This window comes from Penicillium psychrofluorescens (assembly GCF_964197705.1).
Source record: "Penicillium psychrofluorescens genome assembly, chromosome: 1".
Classification (NCBI taxonomy): Eukaryota; Fungi; Ascomycota; class Eurotiomycetes; order Eurotiales; family Aspergillaceae; genus Penicillium; species Penicillium psychrofluorescens.
The window spans coordinates 4,507,259-4,525,027 of NC_133439.1; the positions used below are offsets into that span (position 1 = coordinate 4,507,259).

The 17,769-nt window shown below is 50.7% G+C and overlaps 7 protein-coding genes across 7 annotated transcripts; 3 read left to right on the top strand and 4 right to left on the bottom strand.

Annotated features, from left to right (window-relative positions):
* Positions 1-1,563: 1,563 nt before the first annotated feature.
* Positions 1,564-4,110, bottom strand: PFLUO_LOCUS1698 (uncharacterized protein; the record flags this gene model as incomplete). The annotated part of the gene is made up of 3 exons (XM_073778761.1): positions 1,564-3,744; positions 3,797-3,994; positions 4,048-4,110. The coding sequence occupies 3 exons, from the start codon at positions 4,108-4,110 to the stop codon at positions 1,564-1,566; spliced, it is 2,442 nt and encodes an 813-aa protein (XP_073635784.1).
* Positions 4,111-6,262: 2,152 nt separating this feature from the next.
* On the bottom strand, positions 6,263-7,362 carry PFLUO_LOCUS1699 (uncharacterized protein; the record flags this gene model as incomplete). The annotated part of the gene is made up of 2 exons (XM_073778762.1): positions 6,263-6,734; positions 6,791-7,362. The coding sequence occupies 2 exons, from the start codon at positions 7,360-7,362 to the stop codon at positions 6,263-6,265; spliced, it is 1,044 nt and encodes a 347-aa protein (XP_073635785.1).
* Positions 7,363-8,178: 816 nt separating this feature from the next.
* PFLUO_LOCUS1700 (uncharacterized protein) lies at positions 8,179-10,119 on the top strand (the record flags this gene model as incomplete). Its single annotated transcript, XM_073778763.1, has 2 exons — positions 8,179-8,627; positions 8,847-10,119. The coding sequence occupies 2 exons, from the start codon at positions 8,179-8,181 to the stop codon at positions 10,117-10,119; spliced, it is 1,722 nt and encodes a 573-aa protein (XP_073635786.1).
* A 91-nt stretch (positions 10,120-10,210) lies between these two features.
* PFLUO_LOCUS1701 (uncharacterized protein) lies at positions 10,211-11,468 on the bottom strand (the record flags this gene model as incomplete). Its single annotated transcript, XM_073778764.1, has 2 exons — positions 10,211-11,064; positions 11,123-11,468. The coding sequence occupies 2 exons, from the start codon at positions 11,466-11,468 to the stop codon at positions 10,211-10,213; spliced, it is 1,200 nt and encodes a 399-aa protein (XP_073635787.1).
* Positions 11,469-11,787: 319 nt separating this feature from the next.
* PFLUO_LOCUS1702 (Allantoate permease) lies at positions 11,788-13,590 on the top strand (the record flags this gene model as incomplete). Its single annotated transcript, XM_073778765.1, has 5 exons — positions 11,788-12,065; positions 12,114-12,258; positions 12,310-12,669; positions 12,739-13,050; positions 13,582-13,590. The coding sequence occupies 5 exons, from the start codon at positions 11,788-11,790 to the stop codon at positions 13,588-13,590; spliced, it is 1,104 nt and encodes a 367-aa protein (XP_073635788.1).
* A 480-nt stretch (positions 13,591-14,070) lies between these two features.
* PFLUO_LOCUS1703 (uncharacterized protein) lies at positions 14,071-15,893 on the bottom strand (the record flags this gene model as incomplete). The annotated part of the gene is made up of 4 exons (XM_073778767.1): positions 14,071-14,204; positions 14,268-14,422; positions 14,475-15,008; positions 15,064-15,893. 4 exons carry the CDS (start codon positions 15,891-15,893, stop codon positions 14,071-14,073), a joined length of 1,653 nt encoding a protein of 550 aa, XP_073635789.1.
* Positions 15,894-16,501: 608 nt separating this feature from the next.
* On the top strand, positions 16,502-17,762 carry PFLUO_LOCUS1704 (uncharacterized protein; the record flags this gene model as incomplete). The annotated part of the gene is made up of 4 exons (XM_073778768.1): positions 16,502-16,693; positions 16,753-16,789; positions 16,842-17,286; positions 17,345-17,762. 4 exons carry the CDS (start codon positions 16,502-16,504, stop codon positions 17,760-17,762), a joined length of 1,092 nt encoding a protein of 363 aa, XP_073635790.1.
* Positions 17,763-17,769: the final 7 nt, after the last annotated feature.

The following is a 17,769-nucleotide window of genomic DNA, read 5'->3' on the forward strand; positions in this document are numbered from 1 at the left end:
TCGCCCCGTAGGGGACCGCCTTCCGGGCATCCCTGGTGAACGGCCACCTCCGACCAATAATGGCTGAGCGTCCACTGAAAAAGAGCCTGTGAACGTGCATTGATGGGGGCAATCTGGCCAGCAGCCAATCTAGAGCGGTTGGCTTATCAGGCCTGTGTTGTTGGGCCGAGATAAGCGATTGATCTCCGATGACAGGAGGTTAGGGCAGGGCAGGCCGTACAGAACGGTTCCTTCCGAGCGGTGGGGAACTACTGAAGGGCTTGTTCTCTTGCTGCTGTTCATGCAGGCGTGGGAGATCATTGCGGAGTCCGGATGGAGGTACGATGCGCCTAGCCTCGGGTAGACAGACGGTCGGCCGTTCTGGGCATTTGCGTTCGGAGCGAGAGAACTAATCTTCTATCCAAGGAACAACACCCACTCCCATCAAACACATTCCAGTGGTTCATGTTCGGCTGTTCGCTGGACCCGGATCCGCATCCCAGGTCTGATCTCACCCCCTTTCTCCACCGTGCCCATCACGCCCGCCAGACGGCCCACGATCTTTCTGTCCTCGTCTCGCACGATGAGTCTTTCTCGTAGCCCGGCGCGAAACTTGTCAATCTGTGGACAAGGATTGCGCAGCCCCATAACCACAACAACAGGGCCAGCATCACATTCCCCATCTCCGTTTCCATTGAGACCAGGTTCTGGATCAACAAATTCGAGCTTTGTTTCCTTCCCCAAGTTCTTCAAATCAATGCCAATCGTAGTCACATTCTCACCCAGATCTCCAGGATTAACCGGCCCAGCTGCTAACACTTCCGTGAGCAATTCCAGTGGTATAAGATGCACCTGCCGCAGATTCGCGGGGGGAGGTCGAATATGTAAGCGCGAGCGATGCTGGACAGTTACACCGGCGTGCGCATCGCCTTGGATCCCCAGGCCGGCTATTAGGGTTATGCTGGGCACGGGCTCTTTGGAGAAGGAGTGTGTTGATGATGTGGACACAGAGTGAACGGTTCCTTGAGCCTGTCCGGCCATTGTCCAAAGGCTACGTTGATGTCTGGCTTGGTGGAGTTAGGAATCGAGTCACATATTGGGAAGAATGAACTTGGCTGGAGCGGACTGGTACTAACTCACATTTGTCTTGATATGTATGCAGCTTCTCTTCAATAGGCATGAGAGAAGACGAAGACCAGAGGTCTCTGCTGGGCAAATTTCAGTCCGAGATGAGACGTTGAGTCATTGCCGAGGATCGGCTTCTCTATTGGCTGTTTTCATAGTAGACCACGGGCCAGAGCACGACGTTCTACACCGGATCCACATACAGTAACTGGAAGATCTAGTGTATTTGACAATTAAGGAGTGAAGTATACAATACAGGACAAATTCTTCAGACACAGATAGAAACCAGGTCGGTTCGACAGCCAAGGCCAATGCCATAGTTTCAAATTAAGCACGGTCGTCATAGTGCAGAGGCTGTGAAAACAGAAAGGAAAACCAAACACATTCTGCGAAGAGATAGAAAAACAACAGACTCAAGTTCAAACAGAAAATGGAAAAATCGCTCGGTGGGTTGCGCGTTTACAGCATCAGGCCGAACAGGGCGGCAAGAGACGCGAGCAGAAGACTCGAGGAGAATGAGACCGTCGACGCCAAACTGTAAACTGAAGTAGGACTGGGCGTTGCGACGGTCGAGGGCCGACTACTGACGACCATGGTCGAGGAAGCTGGCACCGACGCAGGGAGTCCAGTGTTGACAGGCGAGCTGCCGTTGGGCGTCTCGGCGGGGATCAGGCCGACGGTCGGGCTATTGCCCTCCGCACTGGAAGTAGTGAACTTGACCTGCGGGACTGTGACGGTAAAGCTCGAGTAGGTGATGGTGGTAACAGGGGCAGAAGTAATCACGGCAACAGAGGAGATACCTGAGCCAGAGGCCGCAGAGACGCCAGTCGGACCGACAGTGATAGTCGAGGGGATAGCAGTCACAATGGCCGGGTTCTGCGGGATCCATTCGGCACAGATCCCAGTGAAGTAGGACATGGCCGACTCAACCTCCGCCTTGGAGGCGCCCCATGCGTCAATGCAGGAAATGACCTTCTTGGTGAACTCCTTGTTCGGGCAGAAGCACTTAGCATCGCTGTTAGACGTGCACTTAGGCAGGAGCGACAGCCATGTGTTGATGCACTGCGGCACGGTGCTAGGGCAAGGAGCCGAGGGGACCGAGGTCGGCGAAGTGCCAGTCGTGCTAACGCATTTCGGGCAATATGTCGAGGTCGAGGTCAGAGTAACGGTAGACACCGTGCTCGAAGTCGTGGTGATAGTATTGGTGCCCGAGGTGATAGTGGCGGTGACAGGGCACGTAGTTGTGGTCTCGTAGGTCACCACAGTTGTTGTGGTATCTGCAGGGACAGAGGGAGTGGAAACGGAAGTGGTAGTGGAAGTGGAAGTGGAAGTGGCAGATGTGGTGGTGGAAATGGATGTGGTAGTGGAAGTGGAAGTGGCAGATGTGGTGGTGGAGGTGGAAGTGGAAGTGGCACCGACTCCCGAGGGAGTAGGGATGCTTCCAGTACCGGCAGAGACAGAAGTAGTCGTGCTTCCTTCACACCTAGTGCAGACAGTCGAAGTCTCGGTGATCGTGATAGTAGAAATAGTACTAGAGGTCGTGGTGAATGTGCTCGAGCCAGAGGTTATTGTGGCAGTGACGGGACAGACAGTGGTTGTCTCATAGGTAATGACGGTAACTATGGGCTCTCCAGGGGTGGAAGTAGCGCTAACGCCAGAAGGAGCAGGGGTCGTGGCAGGGACAGACGGGACAGAAGTAGTCGTGCTTCCCTCACACCTGGTGCAGACAGTGGACGTTTCGGTGATCGTGATAGTAGAAATAGTACTAGACGTCGTGGTGAATGTGCTTGAGCCAGAAGTTATCGTGGCGGTCACAGGGCAGACAGTAGTGGTCTCATAAGTAATGACGGTAACGGTGGGCTCTCCAGGAGCAGAGGGTGTAGAAATAGTGCCAGCTCCATAAGGAGCAGGGGTCGTTGTAGGGACAGACAGGACAGAGGAGCCACCGCCAGGCGAGGATGGGGTAGGAGACACAACAGACGAACCAGCAGGTGTACTGGCAGGAGACACTCCAGTCGGGCTAGCAGGGGTCGAGGTGGTCTGAGTCACCGGGCAGATGGTAGTAGAGACGGCAATGGTTGAGGTCACCACACTAGTGGAATCAGCCGGGCAGTTGGTGACGGTTGAAGCACATTTGGTGATTGTAATCTCACTAGTGATGTACACGGTCGAGGTAGTCAACTTCAAAGGAGTGCTAATGGTCGTGGACCCAGTGTACTCGGGGGGAACAACGGGGGTAGTGGGGATAGATGGAAGGATGGTGGTGGTAGGGATATATGGAACGATGGTGGTGGTAGGGACAGATGGAACAGTGGTAGTAGTGCCGGGGGTGCAGTCAAAGCCGATGCTGTAGATGCCGAAACCGCAGCTTTCATCATTACTGTCGTCAGGCAGCTTGAAGTGGACGGAGGTGGCTCCACCGCACTGGTCATTGGTGATGATGCTACCTTCGGACGAGCAGGAAGCAGTGTTACGACACTGCGAGCCGTCAGGCATGCCGTAGATGATCTGTACGTCGGTTTTCTTCGAAGTGGACATGTGAAAGTTGGTAATGGAGAAGCCACCCTCCTCACCACTGCACGAAAATGAGGGAGCCGACGAGCTGTCGCTCTTGTACGCCGTTCCTTCGATGCATTTGCCCTGGCGATCAGGTCAATGTGAGCCCAGATCGAAACTGGTATCCTTGACTTACCTGCCTCATACCGCTACGCTTTCCGTACGATACACCACTGAAGCTGCTGCTGCAAGTAAAGCCGGAAAAGTCAAAGCCGCCGTATTGTCCGAATGATCCAGTAGAGAGGCCGGTCCAGTCGAAACCGGTCTTTTGCCACTCATTACACTGGTTGGGCGACCTGCCTGGGCTACTGTAGCACTTCTCAGAGCCCCAGTACTAGGTGAAGTGTTAGTGTATACATGAACACCAAGGAAGGATAGCAGACATACAGCACCGGTGGCCTGGGCAGCGGCCAGAAGAGAAAAGAACGCGATGGAGGTTGCAGCCTTCATATTGAAAGGGCGCTGTCAACGAGAGGCTGAAGGAGAGAGATGAGAGAGGTGCTGGGGTGGCACAGAAGTGATATAACTAGTATTGTTGAAAACCTGCAACAATGGGACCCTGACGGGGATAAGGAATACAATCCTAGTCCGAAACGAATGGCTTTGGTTCTGAGCAAACCGAGAAGAGGGAACAGACTGAACGAAGCGGAAAAGATAAACAATGACTGGAGCAAGAAACAAGAAGGATGAATGCCTGCTGAACTTTCAGGGAGGAGGGCGCGTCTTAAAACGAGAAGACCCATAGAATCTAGACAAAGAGTTCTTCCTGGTGGCTGCAGCTGGGCCATGTCCGGCGCCCCTCGTGGGGCGAGCTCATTGTGCAGAGCAGGCAGGTCAAGCCATCATAGTCCCATCCTTCCAATCGGCATAGTTGAGGCCGAGCAGGTGAAACGGAATCGCCCCCCGAATTGGTTGGCGGGCGTCCACTAGTGCAGGAACACACCGAGGATGCTCGCAGCGAACCAGTAATGTTCTGAGAACTGGAACCGTTACCTGGCGGCTGTGGGGATCCAATGAGGTGCTGAACCTCCAGTGTGTGAGATCCGTAAGAGAAACATGGCGGTTAAAAATAGACATGAAGAGGAAGCGCCGGATCAGCATAGAGCAGCGTGAGCATCCCAAATCAACAATTTCTCGAAACGCGATTCAACGTGTTCATTCTGCAGAAACAGAAACATAATAATGATTAACTTTCACTTCTCTTTTTATTCGCATTTTGCTTTGGATAGTGTTGGCATCTGTCGCGGGCTTGATCGCCGACTCCTTTTCTTCCTAGAATCTCACCCAAACCTAGGGCTCACTGAGTGGAAGAAGAATGGTCGAAAAGTGGAAGGCTAATCATTACTGATCTCAGTGGGCTCGGTTGATTGGTCAGAAAGTCACCAAGTCCCTGTCTGGGCTTTGCAGCTCTGGCGCCGCAGGTTACAACCCTGCCTGCCGCCGGCGTCTCGCCCTGAGACTTGCTGAGACGAATGCTCTTCCCTACAGCCGATCTTGTGCCGTCAGCGATCGGTACAGCTTTTTGTCAGACTACGATCGAGGAAATCTTGATTTATTTGTCCCTGTTGGTCCGATTGTTTTTGTTCGACCGAAAATAAGTCCGTCGAGCGGCGATGACTGGTTAGTGACATAACCGCCCCATCTGGCCAACCGGAATCCACGGCTTCAACTGCCCTGTAAGTTAGCGAGCTTGTTGTCAGAACTCCTGCCTGTGCAGCCCGACGTGTTCTTTGTGCCGTTTTTTCCAAAGGGAATAGTCAGTCAGGGGTATGTACGTAGTGTGGTGGCTGAAGTGTTCCTGATCCTGTCAAAGACCCGGAACGGGTCTGGCTTCCGGTGGCGCCGGTACCTGTATGGAGTCGACGTGCTAGTACCAGAGAGAGTTCCTACACATGAACCGGATCTTGCTCTCTCGGCTTCCAGTGCTAGCCCCAGGAGTGCTAGGCTGCACTAGTTAGCTAGGATTCCAATGGAGCCATCTTGATCGAGTGTGGGTGGCCGGGACATTTTGTCTCCGGCTCAGCTTGTTTAGCCGAAGCACATCGAGCTCGGTCTTTGTCCACTCTTTGAGCATTTGGGAATATTAAGTGTAATGTTTCTCACTACTCCGTAGTAGGAATTGTATTCCTCTTGAATCGGAAATTCTCGCACACGAAAATCATTGGGACTCAAGCTATAACATAAATATATAGGGTCATTTGCCGAATCATACACAATAAAACGCAGGACGAAAAGTTCCTCATCAAACACGGCATTAAGCTTCATGCAGGCGAGTGACAGGGAAGACAGCATGAGTTTCAGCTTTGAGACCTGCCAGGACTAACAAGTCGCGGGCTCGGTGTCACACACTGCCACTCCGGCTAAAACAATAAGAGAGCTAAAAGCGGACGAATCGGATTAAAGCCATCTTACTGCGCGGATTTACCCTTGAGGATTCTGACTTGAAATACCGGGTTGTCATTGTATGAGTTCGTGCTTAGGACTATGTTTATATGTTCTAGTAATCAACTGTTTATGATTAAGGATATCTGTATCTCTAGTTATGTGACCCGTTTATAGATTGAGGTCCATACCAGGTCCGAATGAATAAAACCAGCCGCGTCTAATAGTGTGTGGAAACACTATTAGTAGCATGCGAGCTCTGCATCTTTGCCGCTGTATATCTTCTTTCGGCCTTCTTGCTCGCAACCGCAATTGCAACATCTAATGCGTTTTGACTGCTCTTCACGCTCGCAATGTTCTTGCCCGCGATGTCAAATGCCGTGCCATGGGCAGGCGTGGCTATCACCACCGGCAAGCCTCCTTGAACAGTCACTCCACCATCAAAGCCAATGACCTTGAGCGCAATCTGTCCTTGATCGTGGTACATGGTGATGATACCATCATAATTTGATCGACCGAGGAAGATGGTGTCAGAAGGGTAAGGCCCTTTTACGTTCAGTCCTCTTGACTGAGCCATTTCAACGCCAGGCCTAATTGAATCAATTTCCTCGCGGCCAAATAGCCCGTTCTCGCCGTTGTGTGGGTTGAGCGCACAAACCCCAAGACGGGGGTTGTTGATGCCAAAGTCCGTCCTGGATTGCCATGTATCAGTTTCTGTCACAAAATTTTACGGAATGAGAAAACTTACAGCAAATTATTGAGAAGCTCAACCGCATCAAAGACAGTGGACTTCGAGATTCTCGACGAGACGTCCTTGATGGCCACATGGCTCGTAACCCGAGCAGTCCACAACCCTGGAATAATATTCACTTCACTAGTGGTACCATCATGATTGAGATGCTTAGCAAACCACCGTAACTCGTCTTCTTCGTGCATGCCAGCCATATGCAGCGATGTCTTGTTCAACGGCGTGAAGACAATAGCATCTGCTTCATCCCGATTGACCATCGCAACGGCGCGTTTCAGTTGATGGAATGTCCGCTCGCCGGCTTCCTTTGACACTTTGCCTCGCCCAATCGAAATAGTGGGCGCGGTACCATCGTCAAGTACTTTGACACTCTCTGGTCCCGCGACTTCGGAGATGGGGATTGTCACGTTGGCAACCGAAGCAGCTGCCTCGACTTCACATCTGTCAGCAAGCACAAGCAGGTCGGCTCTTGCTCTGTTCTGGGGGTTTGCGAGTAGCTTGGCAGCGAGTTCAGGTCCGACACCTGCTGGATCGCCGAGCGTGATAGCGATGCGTGGACGGAAAGTTGTCATGATGTAGAGGTTGACTATATCTGGATGAACTAGAGTGTATGCCCGTATTCCAAAAATTAAAAAGACCAGCGAGAAACCAAGCCTTTGACTTTGTGATAATTGGTGCCAACTTATCTCTCTACTCCGATTGATCTCCGCGTCCGGCAAAAAGCGCTTCCCTCCACATTCTGGTCGGTTTATCCCCACCGGCGAAACGCCGACGCACCCCGGCGGGGTGGGACCGGGCGGGATGAGCGCTGATTCTCCGCTCTCAATCGTGGCAGCCGACTATGCACTGCCATATGAAGGAACGCTGCTGCGGCCTGCATAATTGATGTTGTAGCAATTGAAACTGAAATCTGATTACATATACAAAAATATAGCTTTGTTCGGCGCGCGTTGCGAGCACCATGGGATACCCGACAGTGCCGCAATCTCGGTATTGCTGCGAAAGCTTAACGCTAAACTAATTTGGTCGAGTGCGGAGAATGGATTCTCGGCCAAGGCCGAGAGGCTGTCACTGGCCGCGCAGTTATGTCTCTATTATTGACAGCTTCTTGTTCTCCTGACACTATTTTGGTTGCGTTGCTCAGAACTATCGCACATCTCGCAAAACAAGAGCCGGTATGTGTTTTGTGTCAATACTGGCAAAATAGAACAATGTACAGCTCTGAAATCAATGATGGACAAGCCCCGGCAGGAGCAGAAACGCCCCCTCCAAGAAAAAGGCAGCGTCGAGTAGTTTTGGATGATAGCGATGTCCAACCGTCGCGCAAAGGAACAGCATGCTCCATCTGTCGTCGACTCAAAGTGAAATGTGACTCCGCCGATCGCGGCATGGGCACCTGCTCTCGATGTTTGCGTCTTCAGTTACAATGTGTTAGTGAAAAGAAGGTGTGGATTAGCGCTGAGGGCGATGAGAAAACCCACCAGCCAACAGATGTGGTTCTATTCAAGCTTGAGCGAGCACTTGAAGATGTCCTTGAGAAGCTCAACATGCCGGCCCTGGACTTATATGCCCAGCCTGTCATTTCGGAGACGCTTCAATCACCTCAGCCGACGAGGCAAAACTCGCAAGAGCCGGTATCTAGCACTGGGAGGAGAGACGAGCGTGACCTCTCGCCTGGAACAATGGGCAGTCTAATCGAGGCGACAAGAATGAATGGACTATGTAGCCAGCTGCGCAGTGTCAAGCAGAGGCGGAAAGGCGGGATGAGACGCATGGACTCCGATCTGATTGCAGAGAAATTACTGTCATATAAAGAGGCAGAGGAGATGCTGGAACTGTAAGTCCTTCTCCCCGCGGACTATCCGACTTGATCAAACAATTTGACAAAATATAGTTTCAAGACTCTTCTCTCTCCTCATCTCTTCTCTGCCACCATTTTACCGGATGCAACACTTGAAACTGTGCGAACGTCCTCTACCATTCTGTTTACAGCTATTATGCTTGTCAGCGCCCTGCATATTCCCGGTCGCGAATCCACACACGAAATCTGTCACAGCCGGTTCCTGGGTCTTATATCATCTGCTATTTTTGACCGATTTCACACCCTCGACGATATCCGGGGATTGTGCATCGCTGCATTTTGGGAACCAGACCTGAGTTGGAAACTGAGTGGTATATCTATCCGAATGGCCACCGAGTTGAATCTTCATCATGCATTCTATGAGGTATTCTATACCCCGGATATAAGCGAAGATGCACGACGGGATAGCCTTGAGAAGGCTAGACTGTGGTATCTTTTATTCGTTCTCGATCACCAATCCAGCATAGCTTATGGTCGACCACCCGTCATGGGTGAGCTACGGCCGATTAAGGACTCTGAAGTTCTGCTAAATTCACCATGGTGCACTCCACCCGACCGAGTGTTGATTGCACAGGTGACGTGCCTCGCCAACATGAGCAAAGCATTTCAAACCTTCGGGTTGGAGCCGAAACGAATAATGGGCGGCGACGATGCTTCTGTATTGAATCATTCCCGCTTTACGGATGATGCAAAATCGTGGCAGGATCGCTGGAGATACTTACGAGAAATGGATATGTTGGGCGGAGGCGTGGATCTCCACTACTATTTCAGTGAACTGGTGCTTCATTCGTTGGTCCTCCGAGGACGGCCGCTGGATAACCTGCATGACCTGCCTACTAGCTTGCGGCCTCTAACGCTAAGGGCAATCGAAGCTGCGCACTCGCTGCTTCAACATTTCATTGAGAATACTGGATACCGGGAAGGTATTGTGGGAATGCCTCTCTACCTTCATTCTATGATTGCCTTCGCGGTTGTGTTTTTGATGAAGATGTCGCATCGGTGGTATCTTATCGGGATTACAATCGATCCTGCCCAGAGAACACGACCACTTATTGAAGGAATTATCAAGCTGCTCCGTGGATGCAAGGCAGGTGCTAACCATATGGTCTTCAGCATGGCCAATGGGTTCGAGAGAATGTTGAAGCAGGCATCTTCGACCGCACGTAAAGCACATGTGACTGAAAGTTCGAACGCATATCAACAAGGGCCTACATGGATAGATTTACACCGGGACCCGATAAACGGCCAATCATCCGGACCCATGAAGTATTCTGTTGAGCATTCATTTAATCCAAATGCCAATGCGGATCCAAACTATGTGGATTCTGTTCAGCCGACGCCTGGCATCTCACCTTACAATAACTGGGGATTCCAAGACGAGGAAATGTGGAATCTGGGCATGGGTTATGATTTGCTTGCGCCTGGAGGCGGAGGATTGACCAATGCCGATTTTCCATTTCATATATAATAGCTGAGCGTAACCGTCTAGATTGTTTTCACCACTTATCTGATTTTATCCATCTAACTCTATATAAAAGACCCGACTAACTCAGTCAAGATTAAGATCTAAGTGAGTCCACCCGATCACCATTCTTCCAGAGCCCATCCACAATTGGCTTCTCCCGATTCCCTGGACCGAGTACAGTTCCGTCCTCATTATACCGCGGTAATTCACCAAGCCAACCCCAGTGGCACTTGTCTTTCATTCCCAGTTTTTTCCAGTCATTGATATCTTGATCAGGATGTTCATTAAAGGTGGGCAGATGGTCTAGGAGTGCTGAATCGTGAGCAAGACAGACCAAGACATTAGGGTCGGAATCGAAATGTTTCTGCATCCTTTCTGTGGTTACTGCCGCGACGTCTGGAAATTTGTACGTCGAGTGCGCATGAGTAGAGAGCTCATAGAACGGGGTCGATTTTGTGTCGACCGAAGACTTTGATGTGCGGAGCTGCGGATGGTGCGCGGCGAAGAACTCGCAAGGACAGTGTGCAGGATACTTCTTGCTGTGTCGGAGGGCGTCACCGGGAATAGTGTCCGGCAGTGGAATATCCTCGGTGGGTCTGAAGTCACCGGCAAAGTGGCAGATGTCGCCACCAAGAAAGAGAAAGGTATCCGGTGTAGTTCGGGCCAGCGCGCATATATGGCCCGGCCAGTGCCCCGGTGTATCAAGAAGATATAACGACCCATCGCCGTAGAAGTCATGGGCTGGGAAGGGTCCGATGTGTAAATCGGAGCAATCGACCTCCCGACATTTTCGGTTTGCAAAGTCTTCGGCACTGAGGTTGGAACTTTGGTTTTCAGGATATGTTGGGAACGGCCCCGTGCCCTTTCCATAGCATAGATTCGTTGTAGTGGGGAACAAATGCGGACTTCCCATATGGTCCCAGTGGCTGTGTGACCAGATAATATCGTCTGGCGGAAATTTTATCGTTAAAAAGAACAAAACTAGTATACGAAAATCACAACTCACTTATCTCACTCAGTTTCATTCCCTTCTCTTGCAGGATTTCGGTCACGTCTTTCTCAATTCGGACACCAGGTATAGCCGCTTCGATCCTCGTCAGTGTAAACGGAGGACAGTTCCAGTAATCCTTTCGAGTCCCGAGATCGAACATGGCTTTCTTGCCCAGTCTCTCGTTCTCAATCAAGAAGGCCACCGTTGTCACGCTCATCCTCTCATGGCCCGGCATGACGGGCTTGACAAATGAAAACGCATGAAGAGACATGAAAGATTTTGTGTCTACCATGCGCACGCGAACGGTGTTATTTGACGGCGGGGGAGGGTTGAGGCCCCTCAGTCCGGTTATGCTAGCCATGATGCGGGATGTTGGAGAACTCCACGAATTTCCTGCAAGTTCTTATCCAGGCACCGAGGATTTAAAAGAAGTAAGTGCGGGGAGCTAGCGGCTAAGCGCTCATCCGCAGCTCTGTGCATTTAGATGGTCTCCGAGTCGGCCACGACCGGTTGCCGTCCACCGTCGGTGCATCGGAGATCAACCGGAAGTGGGTCCGGACAAGGTTCCCACCGGCATTCCCCATGGGGAGGGAACATTTTGGTCAATGACTTCGGTATAATTGCGAGTAGCCCCCTGGGCTAAGGCTGCCCTATCATCCAGTTAATTCAACACAGCCGACATGAGCACACCGTCTAGCAAAGATGCGATGGCGATGGAAGTGCCCGGTCATAATCATATCGAGCTTGCCTCGACTGGGGCCGCAGCAGGCCAGGTAACCCCTGGGGCAGACATCGAGAATGCAAAAGCGATCGTGGCCGAGGAGGTAAAGAAATACTCGCAAGATGACGACGAAGCCATGAAGGCCATGGCGGACTATGATGGCCCGCCATTGGTCCTGGATGAAGAGACAAATAGAAGACTTCTGCGCACGATTGACTGGCATATGTTACCTGTTCTGTAAGTATGCGCGAGTCTACTCCGAGGCTACTCTTTAACGTTAAATAGATGCTGTGTCTTTGGTTTGAATTATCTCGACAAAACGACTCTGTCATACGCCAGTATTATGGGAATTAAGAAGGATATTAATCTCACAGGAAGCGAATATTCCTGGCTTGGGTCGATCTTTTACATTGGATGGTTGGTCTGGGAGGTAAGACAGCCATTCAGCGAGGCACAGGCAAACCTAATGATGATCCTCTAGTATCCCACAAGCCGCCTTCTACAACGGCTACCATTGGCGAAATATTCTGCTTTTTGCGTGACAGCCTGGGGTATTATTCTTGCTGTTTTTGCAACTGTCTCAAATTTCCAAGGTGCAATGGCAATCCGATTCCTCTTGGGAATGTTTGAAGCTGCCAGCATGCCGGCTTTCGCGCTAATCTCGTCTCAATGGTATACTGTGCATGAACACAACCTCCGCGCCGGACTGTGGATCAGTGCAAATGGCTGGGGTCAAATAATAGGTGGACTAGTGGCGTACGGTATCTTGCGGCGCATCTCCGAAGTAGACGCGTCCATTGCTGGATGGAAGCTCATCTTCATTGCGACTGGTTGCTTCACGGTAAGCCAATCCCTCTCTCCAAAGACCTACTACATTATGATTTGTCTGGTCTAAACGAGTTTTAAACAGACCTGCATTGGAATTCTCTTCTTCTACATTATCCCCGACTCCCAACTAAACTGCCGCTGGCTTAACCAGCGCGACAGGCTCCTAGCCATCCAGCGAGTACGCGAGAACGAACAGGGCATTGGAAACCGGCATTTCAAGTGGTACCAATTCAAGGAAGCAATTTTTGATCCATTAACCTGGGCTTTGGTTGCCTACGGGGTTCTCTCTGATATACCAAACGGCGGACTCACCAACTTTTTCAGCCAACTGATCGTGGGATTCGGATACACATCCCAACAAAGTCTGCTCTACGGCATTCCCGGCGGAGCAATGGTAATTATCGCGTGCTGGACTAACGGCTTTGTCGGAGATAGACTTCAAAATCGCACGCTGGTAGCGTGTGGACCCATGGCCTGCGCGTTGGTCGGGATCATTCTCATCGTCGCGCTCCCGATCTCGCACAATTACAATATCGGAAGATTAATTGGTTTTTACATGACGCAGGCACTTCCTGCGACAGGTGCCAGTGTACTTTCTTTAGTATCGAGCAATGTTGCGGGGTACACCAAGAAGACGACTGTCGCAGCTTTGTATCTGATCGGATACTGCCTTGGAAATGTCATCGGCCCGCAAACATTCAGCCCTGGGGACGCGCCAAGATACGTGCCCGCTGAAATTACCATTTTGGTCTGTTTTGCGCTGTGCATATGTGATCTCTTATTTATCAATTGGTGGTGTCGAAGAGAGAATAGACGCAAATCAGCCGTGCGAGCGGGTCCAGGATATGTCCGATTGGATAATCAGGGGTAAGTTGTTTTTGTTCTTCTCAAGAGAATCGCGCCCATTCTGACTTATTGTATTTAGATGGCGTGATTTTACTGATAGAGAGAACCCAGAATTTGTCTATGCTTTGTAGCGCTAGTTGCAAGTATGAGAACCCAAAAGGGTTCCGATAATCCAGATTTTGTTTGCTTGTACAGACCCAATCACTCTACTAGACTTCTTTATTTTCATTTTAGAATTTAACTTCCTCGTCTGGATCCGAAGCATGCAAAAATCTATACGTGGAATTGCTGCCATAAGCGACATTTAAGGATTCTGGCACCTAGCTCGCGTACACGTTTACGAAACGACAAGCGTAGTTGGTATTTGACAACACTGTGAAGGACAGGAATTCATTCTCGTCTCTGGCTACCTAGCTAGTGGAATTGAAGGACACGTTTCTGCTCCTAGATTGGGCACACTAGCACCAGCGACGTCTGCAATTTTGGTACACAGTCCAACTCGGGTTACTTATGCTTGCGTGCGTTTCTTATCTCTAGCCAAAAGATATGCAAAGACTAATGGCCTCGCTCACCTCAAGTAGAATGCCAAATCGGCACCTTCGGCCCTCTCCCACTCTAGCTCGCCATTGCCAAGGAACAGAAAGCGGTCTGGAGTGTTGTACCGAATGTCAAAGTCCTCGCCACGAATGCCCTCAATTGCTTCTGGAAGCACAGGTTAGTAACTCAATCGAATTTATATCTGTTATGCGAAATCGGAATACTTACCTTTAAAGTGCAGTACGCTTCCTGGATACATGGCCGTAACCGTAGTTCCATTGTTATACCAGGCATTGCAGCCCTTGCTCCAGACGGTGTTTTGGAGGTTTGCTTGCGCAAAACGGTTATAGTGGCGAACAACAGAGTCAGTGACTGCGACAGATCTGTCTGGACATCAGCTATAGCCAAGTACTAGAAGATCGAATAGGAACGCACTTAATATCCTCGCGGGCTATCTTCTTAACCCATTTTAGAATATAATCAGCACTCCAGCCAAGCATCTGAGGCACACTACCATGACCGATGGGACAATTTGGCCCAGCGAACATAAAATAGTTTGGAGTTCCAGCGGCGCAGATTGAAAAGTATGCCTCCGGTGCTTCCTTCCATTCCTCATCTAGCCGTCGACCATCCCGACCAACAAGCTCCCACCCCGGGACAAAGGTAGTGTTGAAGCCAGTGGCACAGACAATCAGGTCAAAGTCGTGCTCCTCCTGGCTTGTGCGGATTCCTGTCTTAGTGATTTCCTCAATGTTATCAAAGCACCACTCCGCATTGGGCTCCTGCATTGCCTCGAGATATCCGTCGCCGGGGCTCAGTCGACGACATCCAATCTCAAATCTGGGAACAAGCTTCTCGATCAAGTGGGGATTCTTGCTAAGGCGCTCTCGCATGACCCCCTCGGTCGCATCGGATATCATCCGGTTAAAGTCAGAACCAGAAAGCATCAGTCGGTAAACAGAGTTGACTCTGTGTTGCGTTAGCGTGCTAGATGGAGAGGAAAAGACAGCTTGATTGAACATACGAGCACTCAATCCGTTTCCTATACTTTAGGAAGGCGGCGGGGTCCTCTCCGAACTTTGCCCTCTCCTCCTCGTTGTACTCAAAATCGGTGCCCATGCCGTCCTTGGTTATGTCCGGACACAGATTGACCGACACCCAGGTTGGATGGCGGACAAAGTTAACGATCTTTGCAGCCTTAGGCTGTAATGCCGGCACGATTTGGAGGGCAGAAGAGCCGTTGCCGATGACCGCGATCTTCTTGCCCGTCCAGTCGTAGGTTTTATCCCAGGCGGCTGTGTGAAGGAGCTTGCCGGAAAACTGATCCAGACCGTCAATATCCGGCATCTTCCAGCGATTCAGAATACCCGAGGCATTGATGAGAACATCTGCTTCGTCATGGACTGTGCCGTTATTCCCTTTAAGCTCAATCTCCCATTTGCCTCGCTCTTCATTCCATATGGACTTGATGACCCGGGTTTTGAACACGATCTGATCCTTCAGTCCATACTTGTGTACCGTGTCGAGTATATACTTTTCAATCTCCGGCCCGCCAACGTAGCATCTGGACCAGGACGGGTTTGGCTCGAAAGGAAAGATATAGCTGTGCGCAGGAATATCGCATCCCACTCCAGGATAGATATTCTCAAACCAGGTTCCTCCAACCTCGGGGTTCTTTTCGTAAATGGTGAAATCGACAAAATCGAGGGGCTGCTCGTGCTTGAGCTTATATGCCAGGATCAGCCCAGAGAAACCCGCACCAATGCACACCACTCGGAGCCTGCGAGCCTGATAGGCATATCGCCCGGGGTCTATGGTAACGGGCTCGTTGGAGAGAAACTCGTTGGACGGCATGATGGACTGTAGTCGGACACGATTGAGGTTTCTCTTTCTACGGGTTGGCAGATTGGTGTGGTCAAAGCCAGAACAGTGAATTGGCATCTCCTCCCGTCTTGAGCGTCTCACTAGGTGCAATTAGCGGCCTCACTATCCGGATTTTTGGTCAATCCCTTTGTTGGAAAGTGGAGCCATGTTGATAGCGTCCCGAGCCAACGCTGCAGGGATGCGAATCCTGACCCCTTTTTCTCGGCCTTCTCCCCGGACCCGAAGGCGGGAGGAAAGGAGAACTTCAATTCCATAGGGGATTTGGTTATTCTGGATGCGAGCGAACAAGACAGTCTAAGAGAGTACGCTTGACTGTTTGGATTGGGTTTAAAGATAAAGAAGCAGGACTGGTAACAGCGACAGCCTCGGGCGGGGTCTGCGTCAGTTTCAGGATGCAAGTGGAGAGTTTGACTGCCATTTTGAGTTTGAGACGGTGGCCCGAGTCTTCTTTGCGGAGATGAAATATCTTGCAACGCCCAAGCAGTAGGACCCACAAGTATCCTCATTCTTTCAACAATCGACGGAACACACATATCAATCTATGTCGGTATCGATGAATCTCTCGGTAACCTGAAGCGATGTCACAGAGTCCTTTCGGCGAGGCTCCTGCAGGAATAGATCTCTCTGAGAGCCACCTGGGGAGAAACAATGCCGCTGTCATTACAACCTATATCCTTGCAGCCCTTGCGGTTCTGCTTCGCTTCTATGCCAGACTCAAAATTCAGCAGGCAAAAATAGCCGCGGATGACTGGATGATCTTCGCCTCACTTGTATGTTCTCCCAGTGACATATACGTCTCTTGACAATTGTTGTTTACTGTGCATTGTAGCTTTCAGTCACCGGGAGTCTCATTTGCACTATCATTGGTAAGTTGGCACTGCGATTGTTTAAGACCAAATCTGACTCTCCTCCCCGTAGGAGGAAACTACGGCCTCGGGAAACATGTTTGGGCTGTACCCATCCTTAACGTGGTGGAAGTGGTTCGGATTTTATTCATATATGTGATCCTCTACATCGCCAACGTCCCACTGATCAAATTGTCAATCATACTGTTCTACCGGCGAATCTTCGGGATGACCAAGCTGATGTGGTTCTGTATTTTTCTCACTGTCGGCTACTTTGTATCCTGCATGATTGCATTTCTGGTATGCTGTCGTCCGGTCTCCTACTACTGGACACAGTACGTGGATCCTAGCGGAGGGAAATGCGTCTACAATCTCTACCCCTTTTATATAGGCAATGCTGCGGCAAATGTCACCACGGATGTGATCATCTTGCTTGTTCCCATTCCTATGGTGTGGAAGCTTCAGATGAAATCCACCCAGAAACTGTTGATCAGCGGGATTTTCATGCTGGGCGGCTTGTACGTCTTCGCCGCAAAATATTCACCGAGTCCAAGCTAATTTTCTTCTGCTTCTTAGTGTGTGCGTCGCAAGCCTTATCCGCATCTACTTTATGACCTTCCTCGAATCCTCGCTTGATGTCACTTGGACCATGGGAAACGTTTTTATCTGGTCCAGCGTCGAACCCTGCATTGGCATTGTGTGCGCTTGTCTTCCAACCCTGCAGCCGCTCCTCCGATACACGATTGCTCGAGTATTTGGAACGAGCAGGGAACGGTACATGAATAACTCGGAGCCGGTAGCACCAGCGCTAGTCAACAGAAAGAGTATGCGACGGAAGCCGAATAAGCCCCTTGACTGGGACGAGGCCCTGCTAACGACCAGCGCCGTGCAAGTCGAAATGGGCGATGTCAGGACAGATGGGAGCGAGGATGGCAAAATTACAGTGAATACGGATTTCCGAATGGGGGAGGAGCAGCGGCAGGGATGTAATTGAAAGGTTC